This window comes from Cydia strobilella, chromosome 2 (genome assembly GCF_947568885.1).
Source record: "Cydia strobilella chromosome 2, ilCydStro3.1, whole genome shotgun sequence".
Classification (NCBI taxonomy): domain Eukaryota; kingdom Metazoa; phylum Arthropoda; class Insecta; order Lepidoptera; family Tortricidae; genus Cydia; species Cydia strobilella.
Window position 1 is genome coordinate 16,074,409 of NC_086042.1, and position 19,958 is coordinate 16,094,366.

Sequence of the window (19,958 nt, forward strand, 5' to 3'; positions counted from 1 at the left end):
ATGAATTTTTAAAAACTGCCCCTTCTCTTCATATATTACCGGTGAAGCACGCTCGCGACCTCATTATTAAAAGGCAAGATGAGAAGACGTGCTAATAAAAAACAATACTATTTAGATATTACGTAACAAAACGTGTATAATTTCAACGACTAAATCTATCAATTTTAAGTGGCTCCTGTGATGTTGCTTATGTCCATGGGCGACGATGACTGCTTCCCATCAGGCGGTTCGTCTGCTCGTTTGCTGACTATCACATAAAAAAAAAAACATTTTTGCTCCAAAAACGACACCGGCCTCTTAACTAGTGTTGGTTAATGAAACACAACTCGAGTCTTTTGAGTCTAAATTTGAAGAAGAAGATTTGAGACTCGAGCCTCCGAATAAACAAGCCGTCAACAATTTTATAGGTTGTACCACTTTTACCTACACTATATAACAGCAAAGAAAATAGGCGTTATTGTAGGTATGGTTGGGTATCTTAAACATCAATTTTACATTTCCTCAATTTATGTACATTGAGGAAATGTAGATAAGAGCAACTAATAGCAGGGATAAAAATAAAGCAAATGTAAAAGGAACATTTTAATGCACTTTTAATGTAAGAGAATATTAATTTATAATAAAACAGTATAAACACTTAAATTCAGTCTACCTTTTAACTTAAAACTACCTGATTAAACTATTTTAAGTAACGAGGCGATATACCTATCTAGGGCCGAATTTAGGCTATTAAGTGGGACAGCTATTTTTTATTTTAATAACAAAATTAATAAGTTACGAATTAGTAGGTATAATATCACTTATACCTAGAACTTAGATCACTTAAATTAGCTTTCCTAAGTATGTTATATCGAGCGTTAGGTATAACATAACTTTATGACACTTTCTGGCACTTGATTGGTAAAATTATGTACCTAACTAATGTTAAAAAAACACGTAAGTACTGAAATTACTAAGTTTTTCTACAAACAACATTAATAAACAGTAGGTTTCGAATAGATGCCACCAAATATAACAGTCGTGGTAGTTTTCTCAATAATAAAGTACGCAAAAGGCTTATTAGCCCTCATAAGTGGCGTCGATATCCTATCGGCGAAATTGGCGGAAGTCGCAGCAGAGGCTACCGTCCCAGTTTCAGTGACTTCAATGTCAGCTTTGTGTACAATGGCTGAGACATAAATATTCTCATTCGTGACACGTTTGAAACTAGCCACATCTGGTTGAAAAATGTCGTAAACACCCATGTCATTTAATGGCTTGTTCATAACAACATTCGTACTAATCTTGAATCTGGGAAGTTTAATGTCAACGTCAGTCGACCCGTATTCTTCTATATCGCTCTGAAGCTTCTTTGATATTTCTGTAAGAGTCACATTCTCTAGCCTTCTATAGACATCGTCCAACTTTACTCGGGGATGTGGCAGAATTAACAGCATAGAATATTTCCTATCACTTCCATAAGGCAATTCGACAACAAACGCTTTTAAGTCAACGATATTGGAGAATGGAAACTCCGCTCTCTGATACATCATGTTGACTTGCCCTACGACCTCATTATTTTCGTTGTAAAAGTTCTCAACTGTTGTTTCGCTCACGTTGAAAGGGGATGACCATAAGCCTTTAAAGGATATCACATTAGTTAAAATCATCCTAGACTCCGCAAAGTCATCTGACGTTAGCACGTTAGAGACTCGCCCTCCGGAATTTTGGATAAAATTGTTCGCTTTGCCAGCCGCCAGGTCAGGATTCTTAAAATCGAGTACTTTTATTGTTGCGTCGAAATCTGTGCTAATCGTTTTCCGAAAGTCCGGATTCAAAGTGAAATCGTCGTCGATGAATACAAAGTTTTTGCTCGTCAGTGATACTCCGTTTGTGGACGGATTTAGCACAGCTTTTGTCAATTCTTTGTAGCCGGCAATAACGGTTTTCTTGCTCCTTGGGAGGATGAAAGCGCGTTGCAACTCCGCGAAACTGTTGCCCGTTGCACCGAGCGCGACTCCGGTCATTAGGGTCCATATTCCGAAAGGCGATATTACTACATGTCCACCGGTTTGTTTCTGTGTATGATGCAAAAGTTCGATGCTGAAGTTTCTTGATCGCGCACTAAACTCCTCGGCATAACATGTCGCGACAAATAGTAGGAAAACTATGATCTTCATTGCGTGTGGCCTCGACCGCGGTCGTCTATGTACTGGCGGCGATTATCGTGCTAATGTCAAGGTAGTGTCTAAAGCAGGTTTCCGGCAATATCACGGCAATATCATTGTGCTTACCGAACCCTGTTAATGGATTATATGCCTTACAAATATATAAATAAGTTATTATTTCGTTTGATTTACGAATGTTTTATATTATAATGTTTTTGATAATATGAACTTGACTTGGGTCGTCGACAGTTAGAACGAAATGATCGTCTTTTTCCATAAACTAAACCGTATTTATAATATGTTTAGTTGTTTTATAAGATAAAATATTATGTTTTATGCCAAGTGAGTCTAAGATTTCCAAAGTTTGTATACATGTATTAAAACAAACTAAAATAATTTTTAGGAGATGCTATCAATTTCATTCTGTTATCTGTATAAGTAGGCCAAGCAACAGGATAGTATAGAGGGAAATCCTTGGAACACAATTTTTGACTCCGTAACTTTGTTTGGACCAGTTAGGAGGTGAACATATCAAAAGGTGTTTTAAGGACACAGCCGCAATGGTTTAAGTGAAACGTGGTGTAGACGGGTACACTAAATAATTCCGAAAAATGTTATGCCGAATTTCAGAATACCGAATTTTATTATTCCGATTTTTAAATGCTCGACCTATCAAAATTCCGACTGTCATAATTACGAATGATGAAAATCACGAAGATTTATATTTCCGAAAGCCGAAAAGCCGAATTTTGTAAATTCCGATTATAACAATTCCGATGGTGACAAACACCACATTTAACAATTACTATTTTTGAAATCACGAATTCCGAAATTTTAATTCCGATTATAACAATTCCGACAGTGAAAAACGTCGAATTTTACAATTACGATTTTTGAAATCACGAATTCCGAATTGCCATTATTCCGAAATTTTAAATTCCGAACCACATAATTCCGATTATAACAATTCCGACAGTGAAAAACGCCGAAATTAATTAAATTTACGATTTCTGAAATCACGAATTCCGAATTGCCATTATTCCGAATTGACGTTATTCCTATTTTAAATATCCCAATTTTTAAATTTCCGAACAACGATATTCCGAATATATTGTTAAATATACTATTAATATATTTAATATGTGTGTGTCCCACGGAAGTTTTGTTATATTGTTAAAGTTCGTTTTCTTGAGGGTCGCAGTTCCAACTTAACCTAACCCACTTTTCTGGCAACTGTCTGTTTTCTTGGGGGTCGCAGTTCTAACCTAACCCACTTCTGACAACAGTTCGTTTTCTTGGGGGTCGCAGTTCAAACCTAACCTAACCCACTTCTGGCAACAGTTCGTTTACTTGGGGGTAACAGTTCTAACCTTTTTTTTTTCAGGAGGGGAAAAATGCAATTACGCATACCACTCGGGCGTGGGGACAAACCCGAGTGGTTATGTGGGACTCCTTGTTTTGGGCTAATGGGACCCCAAGTTTTCCCACTAAACAACCCCCCCCCGTCTGCCGCGTTCGTTTTCTTGAGGGTCGCAGTTCAAACCTAACCTAACCCACTTCTGGCAACAGTTCGTTTACTTGGGGGTAACAGTTCTAACCTAACCTAACCCACTTCTGGCAAGAGTTCGTTTATTTCGGGGTCGCAGTTATAACCTAACCTAATCCACTTTTCTGGCAACAGTTCGTTTTCTTGGAGGTCGAATCTCCGAATCCGAATTTATTTATGCCGAATTTTTATGCTAAAAATATTTTATGCCGAATTTAACGTGATGCGGCACGACAGGCACCAGTAATAATTTCTAAAACGTGATTCTTCATTTGAATATCACGTATTTCATTTTTACAACCTTACAAAAAACCGAATTACTGAAACGAAAAGTGTCTTCATTTGAATATCACGAATTTCATTTTTCCGACCTTACAAAAGACCGAATTTCTGAATTCCGAATTATTTTATTTCCGATCGGACAATGGTTTTTCGGAATTTAAGAATTCGGAAAAATTTTTTTTGGAAAAGTGTTGAATCGGAACCTTAAGCTTTAGGTAAAATGACAATCGGATTGTAAATTTTCGGAAATAGCACATTCGTGATTTTCTTCCATCGTGTTTTTAAAATCGTAATTTTGATATTTCGGACTTATAAAAAATCGGTTGCTAAGCCCGAGGGCCCGAAACGTCCCGAAGAGGCGTGCCTACCCACGGCTGAGGCCGAAGGTCGAGCTTTGGTAGGTTAGTGCTCAGACGAAGAACAATAGTAGAGCTGAAGGCTCGGAGCGTCCGACCTGTGCATAAATGTGTTCCTAAAACTCCATGAGTATCTTAAATGTGAAGGCCGAAGGCCTGAAGCGTTCAGGACAGGCCCGCCTACACGCGAGCTGCGGGAGATTAGTGCTTAAACACAGAATAATGTTCAAAGTATCGTAATTGCGAAGGCCGAAGGTGCGTCAGACTGAATGAAAAATATGCAGCTAGGCTGTATTTGGCACAGAGCCGCAATGGTACATTAGAGTCAGTTATTTAAGATAATTGAAAATTATTGATTACTATAGTTATCACTAGACTTATATTGACCGGGATATAGACTGTGATTACCTTTTGTATTATCCACCGACCAACAAGTGTGAATGCGACCGTTAGTAACGTTGAAAGTGAACGCAGCCGACGCGCAAGAATGAGGGTAGACAGAGCGCTGTCTACACAACTTTGACACCCACCCGCTATCTTCAGTCACCCGTGAACATGATGCATGTAACTGCGTCAAAATATCGGCAGCTCACAAATAATACAAAAGGTAATCACGGTCTATATCCCGGTCAATATAAGTCTAGTGAAACTAACCGTGAATCATTCAAAACTCTTACTATAGTTATGATGTACCGTAAAATGGGGTGAGTAGGGTTCGCGGGGAGAGTTGGGTTATGAATGGGGAGAGAAGGTATGAAAGGGGGGTGAGATGGGATTTTAAGGCTACTGCTACAAAAATAATGTATTCCAATTTAAAATGGAGCTATAGTAATACTCATAATTAAAAAAAAACGATCCAACAATCTTCCAAAATCACCTTTGTATGAAAACCTATCTCACCCCAATTACGAGGGACTACGGGGTGAGGTGGGATTTCCTGTTTATCGTCAAAGTTATGAAATGGACCTACCCAAAATAGAATAAAAACTAAAATACAAACGTCCGGAACACTTATAACATACACTATTCAGTTTTCATATGTAAAAATGATATCGAGGTTTTCTTCCTACTCACCCCATTTTACGGTACATTTTAATAGTGTAACTATAAGGGATTATAATGCATTTTTTTTATTTGGCACTGACTTGACTTAAACATATTGGTATCGCGTATCAAAAGAATAGTTTTTTTTTATAATTTTTGAGTAGTAACGGAGGTTTTCTTATTTTAAAAGTTATATATTTTATTAGTTTTCCGTCAATCCATGTTCACGTAAATGTCACGCAACGATCGTAGCTACGCCACGGATTTCCCCATGAATGTTTCGTGCGGTAATTATTAATCATATGAGAATCGTGACTTCATATAAATTATAGACAATTACTCTGACGTACCGGGTTCTGGATAAATTAACAAGACAACTCGACTCGAGTTCGGTCAAAACAGTGTTTATTATAGTACAGGGTCAATTATTTACATGGGCACTGAGGGCAGCTAATATATCCCGTGCTGCTAACGCCAAATTTGTGTTAGGACATCCTTCCTAACGTTTTAATTACGGTTATTGAGATTTACAGACTTTAGAAAATATGTACAGTCAGACAAAATTGACAACTTGTAATTTTTTTTTTCGTGACGCCAATCAATTCCATTTCTATCCAGGATCAAAAGCTTCTTAGATACCAATCTATGCTAGGGCACTAGAAAAGTCACAAATGGGCGAATAGTACATTTCGATGCTAGTGCGGAAAGATGACATTTCCGCACGTGTATCGAACGACGTTTTTTAATACAGTTGCGAAAAAATAAGAAAATCAACAAGTAAGGAATGGAATTCGGAACTTTTATATTATTAATTCTGTGACATCATTGACATTGACATTATGAAGAGGTGTTTTTCTTCTAGCTTTTATTCGACTAGAATAGATTTTGCTATTATTATTAAACCCACTTCAATGAAAGTTTTTTTTTCAAATGCATGTTCTATAAGACAGAAACAATTGTAAATATTAAAATATTGTACTATTATTACCTAAATATCGTTATTTACGATTATTTGTGTATCGTATATTTATAAAAACAATATCTAATGTTGCCTTTGGAAACTTAAAACATTCTTGCAGTAAGAAAATACGCCTCTTCTTTGACAGGCGTTCCGTTCCATTCAGACAACTTATTAAGAACGGTTTTTCAACATTAAAAAATAAACGTGTTATAATACTTATAATGATGAAGAGGTAAGTGATAAAATATGAAATATGCATAGTTTTCGTATTCTTACATTAACAGTAGGTTTTTATGTTGATTGTGACGTTTAAAGGAAACTAATATTAACACTCATCAATAAGTAGTCATGAATTGGAACAAGTAAAAATTTAAAAAATTTGGAAAAGTAAAAAGCACTAGTTCGCGAAAACCAACTTTCCGCACGCTAAACAGCCACGAAAAGTAGCACTTTTTGAGCAACTGTATTAAAAAATGTTTTCCATGCTCCACATAAAAAATATTTATACAAAATATTTTTTTACATGCTCCTGGTGACAGTAACAGTTATATTATGAGATTTCTCATGGATATCGTATAATCTGTGTTAAGGTACAAAGTCATTGGCTGACTGGTTATATACCTGTCATGTTTCCGAAAATTTATGTCCAATATTTCATTTGCCAAATTTACATTTTAGGTATATATTACAGGTTTTCCTATAATACATATAATTATTAAAGGTGCCCCATGGTTACCTATGGTGCATAATCTACATACTTTCTTCTAACTTTATGTAAGTCATACAGTTTTAGGTTCTTATTACCTTACCAACTTACCGCAATTTATTGAATTATTTTTTGTGGTTTATGTCGTGAACGCTGCGTGTACTCGCATTTAGTATCATGTAGTATCTTTTATGTTAGATAAACAGACCTCTTGACACTCCTTTAGCCCTCTAATGGACCCTTCAACCCGGCATTTAAAAGGAGGCATCCAACAAAACAATGTAACACATTGTGTTATTCAATTTCACATAGTTACTTCCAAGGACGAGCAACAATAGTCTTTATTTTGTCTCTCCAGATAAGTGTAACTGTATTTGGATCTTAATGGTTCTTTTGTTTAAGAAACAATCACATTTTGTACGTATTTTAGAATCACAAGGTCGATTTGCTTGGTCTGATTTAAGTTTTCATGGGTGCTTCATTTGTTGAGTTGAGTATTAATTTTATTAGACTATTATGATCATGTCCCTCGAGAATCTCGAGATCAAATGTCGTGCGGTTTATATTAATAAAACATACCGATTTGACGTTTCGTATCGATAACTGTTTTAATATCTATGGATACTAGAATAGAGACCCACTTGAGTTCCGATATCTGTTCCAAATTTAAACTTATAACCTTACAAAAATGTATAATGTAATTATTATTATGACTATAAATATGACGTTCTATGTTTTTGAGCAGTTGTGCAAAGTTTGAGTATCTTTGATCATTGACTCACGCGAGGATGGGAAAATACGCCACATTAACATTGTAAACAATTAAGTTGAAGCTGCTGGTACTAGGTACGCGCCTACTTGTCATGGGGGTTTAAATTAAGTTGAAGCTGCTGGTACTAGGTACGCCTACTTGTCATGGGGGTTTAAATTAAGTTGAAGCTGCTGGTACTAGGTACGCCTACTTATCATGGGGGTTTAAATTTCCAATTAGCGTCATGCTTATCTACCACCAAAAAGGGTATGTCCTATTGTAATTTTTTGGGCAGATGCGGTAAAATGACAAAAGGTACATGATGTAGACTTTTCCAGTTCCATTGAAACGCTAGTAACATTTTCGGATTTTAGATGGTATTTATGGTATATTTAAAATTGATATCACTGGGAATTACAATTTGGCCTATGTTCATATTTAGGGACCACACGCAGATAGATTGTTTAATTTGATGTTCTGTTTCAAAAGCAAAAATTATGATGTTCTGAAGTAAAAAGATTCCTAAGGTAGTTTTTTTTTCACGTAACTTACAACGTTTAACAAAAATTTTCTGGACTCATTTGTCACACACCAGTGTGTGCTAGATTTAGCAACACAAAAGGACGTTATTAGCGGTATCGGTATTTCCTCCACTTCGATACTAAGTGGTCTGTTAGGATTATTGATTTTATTTAAGAGGCCGTAGTCGATTTTGGAGCAAAAATGTAAAATTGATAGATTTAGTCGTTGAAATTATACACGTTTTGTTACGTAATATCTAAATAACAAGTATTGATTTCTATTAGCACGTTTTCTTATCTTGCCTTTTAATAATGAGGTCGCGAGCGTGCGTCACCGGTAATGCATGAAGAGAAGGGGCAGTTTTTAAAAATTCATCAAAAAATCATGGTGGTAAATTATACAAATTGATGTATAAGAATAGTTTCAGCAAATGTTATAGATTGTTTAAGTATCAAAATTACGTTGAAATTAAGTCGATTTTTAGAGAAATTGTCACTTGTTTTGAAGTAATTTCTGAAGAAAATTGATTTCGTCTAACTTTCATTTACACTACTTAAAAGTCATAATAATAAAAATGTAGTCTGATAAACGTCAAGTACAGGATATGTGTAATACAAAATTACCATGTTTAGCAGCCCAAACTTTACCAAATTTACAAATAAGAGCGACAAAATCAGTGCTTTACGCGCGTTTACCTAAACGTCCATCAGAAAAGCAAACATTACTAATTTAGTGAGTCTGTTTTCAAAAAATTGATCTGATAAAAGGTAAGATAAGAGGACGTACTAATAGAAACCAGTACTTGTTATTTCAATTAGGTAACAAAAGGTGTAAAATTTCACGGACTAAATCTATCAATTTTACATTTTTGCGACTAAAATCGACACCGGCCTCTTAACTGCTCTGACGTTTAACTCGAAATGAAGTGTCAATTGCCATTTTGACAAATCTCGCATGTTAAATGTTATATGTTTTAGGTATAGTCTTTTTATAACGCGAAGTGTACGGTGTCATATTTTTTGTCATTCCATGCCATTGACGTTTCAGATCAATCCTTTTTCAACAAAAATAACTTGAATCTCAATAGGACAAAAATACATATCCTCGTAGCTTAAAGTATCTCATTATATAGACACAAATCACAAAAATATATCTAATTATGAATGTTATAAAAATAAAAAGATAAATTTTACTATCCTTGAGTTTCATTATGTAAAACGGAACTCAATTAATTGCAATATTTGCAATAGAGTTTGACTCTACTTATCGACCGATTCGATTCTGCTCGTGTCAAATCGTTTCAGTTGCGTCCAATTGTATGTATACTAAAAATAGAAATCATCACCAATAAAATCAATTATCTTTGCAGATTTACTCAAGAATCGTAAAAAATCGTTTCTAAATTGCATTGCCACAACCCTAAAATTTGTTTTTGACATGTGTCACCCTACCCTTCGAGTTTGACAAACACTATAGGTACTTAATAAGATAATATGGAACGATATGGCAGTTGCGGCTGACTCTAGTTTGTTAAAAAAATACATACGTTAATTTGCATGACATGTATATAAACCGGCCAAGTGCGAGTCGGGCTCGCGCACCGAGGGTTCCGTACTTTTTAGTATTTGTTGTTATAGCGGCAACAGAAATACATCATCTGTGAAAATTTCAACTGTCTAGCTATCACGGGTCATGAGATACAGCCTGGTGACAGACAGACAGACGGACAGACGGACAGCGGAGTCTTAGTAATAGGGTCCAGTTTTTACCCTTTGGGTACGGAACGCTAAAAACGTTTTCATTTACCGCCATTTGACGTTTAAAATTTGTTAATTAATTCGTACAAAATTTGTTTGTATTCTTCTTTATAAACTAATTATAGCACCACTTTATTGTAAAATGGGCGATCAAGATATTTCGGAGACGCCACGTGATACCGTGACGCGACAGAGAATCGATGCCGCATTGCTGATCGTAACATGCGGTTCTTGAACACATCATAGAGAGCTTATTATATGTGTGTAGATAAAACAGTGTTTGTATCTGTACATAATTAACCATTAACACACTCGTGTGATCCTATTCCTTTATTTACGTAGGTACTTCATTTAGCAACACAATGGGTGCAATTTCTAAATTTATTCCCCTATTATCTATATTTATTAAGTATTTGCGAAATGTTGTAATTTGTAATTTAGTGTAATTTTGAGTAGTTTTGGGATACTTTTTTATAATTTTAGGATAGTTTTTGCTCCTTATATTTCTTTCTTGCTGTGCATGATTGCTTTGGATGGCATTCTTATGTAATACCTACCACTCATGTACTCTTTGTAACAATGTTGAATGTTGTCTGTTTAGTGTGCCTTTTAAATAAAATAAAAATAAATAAAGGCGAACGTATCCCTTTCAGGGATCTCTTCGAGTTAACCTATTACCGACCACCACTACTGTAACCAGTTAATACATTGTCCTATCTTAAACTTTAACCAAGTTCTACAAACACACACTAAGCAGTAAACAGGATTAGGTTCAAATGATCACTAAGTACCTACCTACTTAATAGTCATCGCTCGGCTGTATTGCATCGATAGGTACAAAAGGCATTCTGATTACCCTTTACGAATAACCATTGCCTACATTAGTCATTTAATGCTATTCTATGATAATATGTGGCCATGCCACGATAGTGATGTGCAACCGCATTAGGATTAGGTACCCTAATTTCCTTTAAATCAAAATATATTATAGCTTCGTAAAATTATTACTAAAATTTGCTATGATGCTATGTTTTTTCGTACTGACCAGAACAATATAATAATTACTTAACAGAGTGCAGGACAATTAATAACAAGTATTAACCTAGGTAAGATACTTTTATTATTGTCCTGCACCCTCTATCTGTACTCTGTATAAATAGCCCCGACGCAGTGTAGTAGGTTCGTCTATACAGTGATTATCAAAACTGCGGCCGGATAAAGGACGTCTTTGAATTACTTTTTGTTTTTTAATGCAGCGATGTTTCGTACAGACATTGCGTAGGTACTCATGTTAAAACTAGTCAGAGGTAGGTACGTCTTTAATCCTCTGTTTAGCAAAGACAACATTGCACCAGCTTCAAGTTTCACCACATGCGAGCTAGGCAAGATGGGATGGTGATGAAGCAACAGCTTTGTTGATCTGTTTGTAAAATGGACGGTCAATTGAATGACATCTTATTAATGGCTTTGGTTGCGTGTATCTAACTATCGCAACAGATTTAGCGGATATTGATTAATATTAGGGTAGTAGTAGTAGTAGATGGAAAGACGTGGTGCTAAAAGATATGATTGGGTGCAAAGTGTCCGAAGACGACATCGGGGATAGGGCGAAGTGGAAGCGAAAGATTCGGAAAGCTGACCCCATCACCATGTGGGATGTGGGATATATAGCTTGGAAGAGAGAGAGAGTAGGGTAGGTAGGGCAGAACAATAAAAAATCTCTTCTGTACCCGGAGATACTGATCATGCTGGAACCAAACTTCGGGTTGTGGCTTACATTGTCTATAACCTATCTCTCAACGTAATTACGATGTAAACCTAAAGCTGCTTGTACTTACCTATCACAAAATTATGAGCATTTGTATTCTCAACTTTTGAAAACAGAAGAAGCAGATGCTGAGGACACTAAATCTGGTAAAAATAACAAAACAATCATTATCGGATACTAACTTTTGCCCTCGACTTCGTCTGCTTAGAATGATGATAATGACTGATAAAAACTACGCTATGTCCTTTACCAATTCATTTAAATCGGTTCAGCGGTTTAAGTGTGAAGAGATAAAAGACAGACATACAGAGTTACTTTCGCATTTATAATATTAGTAGGGATACTTACTCGATACGCGACTCGCCTTGATATCACATGTGTAACGGGAATTGGGAGTTTGTTAAAAAAGCCCTGAAGTCATAATGTGCAAATAACAGCAACTTTAACAAATTGGACATTTCTTATTTTTCAGTTTTCTCACTTTTGCCATATAAGCCATTTCACTGAGTAGGTAATATAAGATTAGATAAGCGTCTATAGAATTTTAATGTGCTTTTTAATTGTTTTGCTTCTATCCGCTCTACTTTCTCTAAGTACCGTGTGTCAATTCCTTCTTAACGTTATTGGAATTTCATACAAATGATTTTTGACAAGTAATGGTTTACATAAAGAAGAACGAAGAAGTTCACTTCCCGTTGCTAACAGTTTTTTTTTTAATTCGGATTCCGCTATAATAGTTTTAATTACAGGATTACAAACAAATAAATATAAATTAATATTTTCTCGTTTAACTTTTAGCGTTTTTCAGTACATATCCCTGCCCACGTTTGGCCGCTTCAGGAATTTAACTTTATCGTACAATCGTCTAGTAATTCTAAGCTAATTGTAATTGCACTTAACCGCACTCTGGTGTAATGGTGATGAGGAAATGGTAGGCGCAAGTAAGTACAACTACTGGTCAGATCAAACTGAATGATGAAGATAATATTCCGAACATATTGAAATGTAGGGATAAATACTCAAATACTTCGCCCTGCGCCTTGACTAGCACTTAGCCAGTGTTTTTGAGAACATTGTATTTTTTCATTGATTATCATGTAGGTACCTAAGTTGATCCTAAAAATCAACAAACGACTCTCAACAATCTGCTAGGAGAAGGCTCTCAGATTCTTTGGGCACATAATGCGATCGCCACACCACAGCCTCGAACGTGACATCATACTGGGGCAAGTTGAAGGCAAGCGCGCTAGAGGAAGAGCCCCGGCAAGATGGTCGGATTCCATTAGACAAGCATGTGGTTCCATGCAGAGGGCAGCCCACATAGCCCTTGATCGCGTTAAATGGAGGGATATAGTTCTTGGTCACGATCCTCAGTCATGAGGGAACGACGAAGAAGAAGAAGAAGAAGACCAAGTTGATATAATTATAAATCAAGGTTTTATTCTTTTGATTTATATGTATGTATACCTATACTGATACATCCACTGATGACCACGATCCTCAGTCATGAGGGAGCGACCACATGTCCCAATAAAAACGCAATGGAACAAACAAGCACAGTAGATTAAAATTTAATGAAGTATTCAAAATGCAAAGTCCTTTTAAGACTGGCTTACCAGAAGATTAATCTCTCACGACACGACACGTTGACATCTTGGCATGAATGTGAAGTGGGTTGAGGATTTTCCCCTCCTAAAGCCTGCCTGCAACGTGCCAGGTTCGTGACTACGCGGGTCACTAGCGACGCCAACGATTCGTTTGTCATCTTCACTCGTAAATTACACGCTACAGCCTTATTAATGTTTTGGTTACTCTACCGGGTTTTCCATCTTATAGGTATAACTTTGTACATAAATTATGCTTACAAGTGGTGTATGCACTCTTACTCATATAGGTACTTGCATTTTATAGTCCAGCGACAAAATTGTCGCTCGCTTCTCGCTCGGCTGCTTGTTCACTAGCAACCAATATAATGCTATCGTTATGGCATAAACGTACTTACCTACTTCATAATATCGGTGTTTTATCTGACACCTTCACTTGCAATTTTTTCTTATTTATATTGCTTACGTACAGTTGGTCTCTCCCTATGTACATTTTTCAATTACAGTCTAATCAATATTATATGCCTAACGAAGATGACGTCTCGATGCGCTTAATTTTGAAAAATTTACGACCACTTTATATTTCATTGTAAGTATTATTGCTTTTATTTTAATTAAATTTTAAAAGTCAAGAGCACATTCGTAAGGTTAACATGGCTGTTAACTATTTACTTCGTGACAAGGTTTTACATGTATTTTTTTTCGGAAGTACATTCGAAAAACTGTTTTAATAGCATTTAATAGTAAGGTACATTATAAAGCTGAAGAAATAGGGATATGCCCGACTAGTGTTATATAAACATGGCTGGTTAATTCCTGTTCTGGCCTAAGTAGATAGTTAATTTCACTAATTACCTATTACCTAGTAGGTATGTAACTATAAGTAGTAAGTAGTAGAGGTTTGTTTGCATTATGTTTAACATAATCATAGACATCATAGTTTTTGGTGGCAGTTATTAATGTTATTATTCATTCACTGACAATCTTATCACAATAGATCCTTCAGTTCAAGGCTAGACATATCTTAACTGAAATTGTGCCCAACAATGCATAACAAGCGGAAGTGACATCAGAAAAGTAATTCAATCGTTTACCCTGTTATCGCGAAGCTAAATTCAAAGCTAAAACTATGTAGGTATGGTTTTCCAATACCTACATAGTTTTCCAATACTAGTGCGGCGGTTTTTGGTCTAGAAGTCTTCTGGAACTCGATTATTAGAAAACGTTCAAAAAATTCTCAATCCACAGTTGACTTTGAACTGCTCTTAATTGAAAATGACTAAATGGATCATTCCAAAGTACATACAAAGTGACTGAAAAAATAATTAACCAGATATAACCAAAAATAAGAAAAATATACATTAAGTTGAAAAAAAGTATAATTTTCTGTTACATTAAACTGCAACTATTATTAAAACAAACAAAAACCAGACTGTTTACATATATTTTTGAAATGGTCTTTTCACTAGCTTTCATTTGGTACCCATATTGCTAAAGTAAGAAAACAAATAACCCCCCCCCTCCCTTTTTTCATTAGCGGGCGCGGTTTTTAAAATTTATATAGCCCATATGAGATGTGGTTGAATTCGTCAGAATTGTGTTAGTGACATAGGCTATATAAATTTTGAAAATTAATGTATCTTATAATAAATTCAAAATTAATGACATTAAATATTTATCATTCAAAATCATCATATTTTAAAAACCAATTCTACCATCAAACATAAGAAATTAACTCAAAATTTGCATTTGATTAGTTTGCCTCATATGTGGATATAAGGCAACTTTCTTATCAGTTTTTGGACAATCAAGAGAGCCTTTACCAACTGGTGTGGTAAAAAATACTGAACCCCACTCGAATCAATAAAGATTTTTTACTGACAGTAATTTGCTCGTAATGCGAGACCACGATTTACGCAAATTACCTAACCTGATGAGACGCCATTTGTAATTGTAACGTTTGGAGTGGTTAATACAATTACACTAATAGCTGTGGACGGGTTCTTCCTTAGGTAATTTATGCCTCAATAAATTAGTAATCTTTACTAACATTGGATTTTGTTTTGGAGTTCCTAGGTACTGAGTAGTGATAGTGATGCAACGAATAGTACTTTTACGAATAGCACTTTTAGAATTTAGGAATACCTACGAATACGAAGAGCAGCTATGATTGAGGTACAAACATTGCAGTTGTACCATATATACACTGACATGACTACCAGCAAATACGAATTTTTCATAAAAAAGTTTGTAAAGTTTTATATATTTAAGACAACCCTGTTGCCAAATTTCATGCTTTTAATTCAACGGGAAGTACCCAGTAGGTTTTATAACTGGGCGCCATTCATTTATCACGTAGGTAAGACGATTTAGGGGCGGAGGGGGGGTTGAGCATGACTTATTTTTTCTTACAAGGGTGTGGGAGGGAGTCTTCTTAGTTCTTACGTAAGATCACAGATGCTTCAATTTTCAAATTTCTATGAAATTATGACATTTGTACTTCCACACTATGCTATCAAACACAAATAAATGTCCATAAAAGATTTTTTTGAAAAATAAAAACTAAGACAAACCAATCATTTTTCCTTTAGATCCTTACGTAACCAATTCCAGGGTCGCTGGACTATAGGTATAATGGGGGTCGGCCTATTCTTATTTTTTCTTACATAGGGTGGGAGGGGGTCAAAAACTGGCAAAAATCGTCTTACGTAATAAATGAATGGCGCCATGTCGCTTTTTGTATGAATTATGCGACACAGACGTATTTTTTGCTTGGATTTAGAATTATGATTTTTTTACAGCTTTAAGAACGAGCAGACCTGAGAATTTGATGTTAAGAGTTTTAATTAGTTTGTCTTCCACATACATTGGAACGTAACTTGACCGAATCATAAGGAAGCAAGAACATGACATAGGAATGCCTAAGTGCTACAAATGTCATTGAAATTTTAATTGCTATTATAAGTGATGCCAACTTTAGATATAACCGGTTCCAATGCCATCTTATAGGCACACTGTACATACAGTGTCAATGATGAGTACATTTATTTCCTTATATACTAACTAATTTCCTTATGTACTTAAACTTATAAACCTGTTACAAGGTTTTTATAACACGGTATTTTACACGGTGCACGATCTTTTTGTTGTATTTTGATTACTTGGGATTACAAAATCGTCAAATTAGGTTTCTCATCATGTGAACAAGAAAAAATAAAATAAAAAAACAATATCACGTCACAAAACGAGTGTTTTGTAACAAGAGGAATTATTATTATATAAACAAAAAATCCGACTATTTACATACCTATATTTTTGAAATGGTCTTTTCTCTACCTTTTATTTGATACCCATATTGCTATGGTAAGAAAAAAAAATAGCCTATGTCACTATCACTACCACAATTCAGACGAATTCAACGACACCTCATATGTCAAAAACCGCCCAGCTGTTTGGGCTGTAAGGCGTACCAAAGAAATGGACATACGCTCGAAAAACTTTACCCTCCTTCTGACGCAGTCGGTTAAAAAGTTAATTAATAGTGGTTAATAACGAAGTAATATATTTTTTTACTTAATCACCATTAAACAAGTACCATCATTAAAAATACTTAAGAACTAAGAAATTTAGCAATAAACTTAACTATAAATAAAACTAAACCTAAACTAACCCATAAACACTATTCGAAAAACCCACCCTGCATCGCCCCCGACGCAAAGGTGCCCATAACGCTTGCTGCGTTTCCGCGTTGAGCCGTGATGGACAACCTCTGCGCCAGGAACAACCCGGTATGGGGGTCGAGAGTGTCGAGAGAGACCCCTCTCCTGCAGGCGACGCCCCTGCTCCCCGAGGAAAGTTTTCACCTCCGCGTACCAGCACTCAGACGTCTCCACAGCAAGGAGAACGAACAAATAGTTTGTTAGCCCCGAGTACTTGTCCCTCTTTAAGGACGCCGCCTGCTCAGCGGCTTTTCCTGATGCCAACCGCACGATGCGGTCGAGGTGCGTGGCGGCGATTGTGCTGACCCAGGTGGCGTCCTACAAAAGTCAATTACCTCTCTCCCACCGCTCCTACGGCACCACCCAACAAACAATTAAGCGACACTTAGCACTTAATTTGTAACTAAAAGACGTAAAACGACGCTATATTAACGGTTTCATAGGTCACAGTTGAAAAAAAGGGTTTACAATAGTTAGTCATCTCATAGAGAGGTATTGTAGCTAACGATTTTTATCACCGTTGCGTTGTTCTCAACCAATTAAAACACAATTATATTAAAGTACTTTAATTCACACAACAGCAGGGTCACTATACACACCGGCAAACAAAATAACATTAGATTTCCTATGTGTGATCATGAAAACAAACTCTTTGTTAGCCTCAAACCTCTGGGAAAGAAACCGATTCTCTAACCCAACCACTGTAGCTGCGGCGGCAACTGTACCTTCTTCTTTTACATCTATTTCTACATTTTGAATTGTTTTAGACACAAATAAAGGACTGTCAGAAATACCAGGCAACTGCGCCTTTTCACTGTCGAAAATTGTATGAATCCCGGTGTATTTTAAAGCAGGAATTAAGTCAATTTGAGAAGATACTTTGAAACGGGGAATAAACACATCAATTTCCGGCCGTTTATCGTCTCTTTTAAAGTCCGTTATCCAGTCTAATGGAGACGTAACTAAATTGCTAAGTAATGTTTTCAGTGGCATCCCTTCGAAAGGTAAAAGGATTAACATTGAGAATTCTTCATGTTTCCCATATGTCATTTCAAGGATCTGTGCTCCTATAGAGTTTGAGTCTCCTACATTGTGAGATGCTTTGTGAAACATCATGTTTACTCGTCCAATTGTTTTTCCTTGTCCATTGTAAAAATCTTCTTCTCTTGTTGCGGTTGGGTCGAAAGGATATGTCCAATTTGCTTTAAAGTACAAAGCGTCTACTATAAGCAGCCTTAAATCTCTAAGAAATTCTTCTTTCACTGCGTTTCTTATTTGTCCCTCTGTAGCAACACAAATATAATAATTTATATCATCAGCCAGTCTGGTAGTGTTAGTAATATCAACAGAATATACACCTGTTCTGTACATGTTAGCTGCTTGACAAAACTCTTGGTGTATCTCTAATGAACATTCGGGGAACAAGGCTGCTTGTTTGTGAATCACGAGATCGGGGTCGTTGCTTCTTAAAATGTTTTCCGCCGCAAGATGTAACTCTTGAGTTGCCCTCAAATCCTGAGGTAGCTGAAGTTCCTTCATTAGTTCCTGGAAGGTGTCCCCTGCCGATCCTTCGGCGAGTAGCGAGAAGACGCTCCATACTGATAATGGGGAAACAGCAAAATTTTGCCGCCCAAAGTTCTCTTGGAAAGCATATGCATTGTCTAAGAGTCTGAGAGCGAATTGATTGATGGGTGAGAAGTCGACCCGATCGTCGACCGGAGCGGTGACCACCAGGCTCGTGCACGCGGCTATTATGACCTTCCACATTTCGCGCGGCTTAACGCCACGATGCTTACCGCAATACTGTTAGGCCGTACGCGATTCTATCAATTTCAATGGGACGTTTCTCACGTGCGGCGCTCACAATGAATATCGTTTAAGTGGTTAGGTAATACAACGTGTGTGATTTAAGAGTACTATTTATACGATGCCTATCGGGAGGCGCTTGTTTCGAAATTCTAGTAATGTAATGCAATTTTAAGTCTTTACTTTGTTATCGATTTTGTACGTCACATTGAATATTGTACGTCAGTTTGCGTCCCAGCGTGTACCAATTTTATTTTATTTAAAAAATGTTTGACATCAATTGCCCTTGATTTTTGAAATCAGCTCGATTATACTTATAGACTTACATATTTTTTTGTCATCTTATCTGGATTGCACTTGTACGAGTATAAGGTACTCGCTAGTTTCATAAACTTATACGACTAAGTAGTATGCAGATCGACTTGTAAAATTTTATTACATAACTACAGGTTGGCCCTAAAATAAGTTGGCAAAGATTTTTACCGCGGCATATTATTCATAATTTTAACAAACGTTTGCGATTGTGTGTCAATGCTAGAATATTTTGATGATATTACGTTTTTAAAAACTGTACGGATACGGATACGGATCCGGCCTTCACCACTGGAGGGCTTCGTCACTTTTTCTTTAATATATGACATCTATTACAGTTTTTAATTTATATATAATAGTGTGACTACTTAAAAAAACACAAATCAAAATATTTAATAAAATAATTTGATTTGTTCCCAAACTTGTCGATATTACGTTTTGTTTTAGTAAAATAATTGTAGTTTTAAGTTTTAATTACATTTTGTAAAAGACCTAAGATAAGAAATAGTTGTTTATGTATTTTTGGGCCATCCTGTATGTAGTATTATATAGCGATTTTGTTGTTGTTGTTTCGTCGCATGAGAAGTTTTAATTATAGGCGTAAAAAAATTTGAAAATCTTTTTTGACATTATTTTAAAAGTACCCTAGTATAGGAAAAGTACAAGCCGACAGCTAA

At 36.0% G+C, this 19,958-nt stretch overlaps 2 protein-coding genes across 2 annotated transcripts in view; both read right to left on the reverse strand.

Annotated features, from left to right (window-relative positions):
- The window catches only part of LOC134752504 (serine protease inhibitor 77Ba-like), a 139,221-nt gene extending 136,982 nt beyond the window's left edge, over positions 1-2,239 (reverse strand). The window contains exon 1 of the mRNA XM_063688201.1: positions 937-2,239. Coding sequence (XP_063544271.1) covers positions 975-2,159 — 1,185 coding nt within the window. The 5' untranslated portion in view covers positions 2,160-2,239 and the 3' untranslated portion in view covers positions 937-974. The remainder of the gene's footprint in view (positions 1-936) is intronic.
- A 15,474-nt stretch (positions 2,240-17,713) lies between these two features.
- LOC134752105 (serine protease inhibitor 77Ba-like) lies at positions 17,714-19,045 on the reverse strand. Its single transcript, XM_063687671.1, has one exon. The coding sequence runs from the start codon at positions 18,928-18,930 to the stop codon at positions 17,734-17,736; it is 1,197 nt and encodes a 398-aa protein (XP_063543741.1). The 5' UTR covers positions 18,931-19,045; the 3' UTR covers positions 17,714-17,733.
- Between the last annotated feature and the right edge of the window lie 913 nt (positions 19,046-19,958).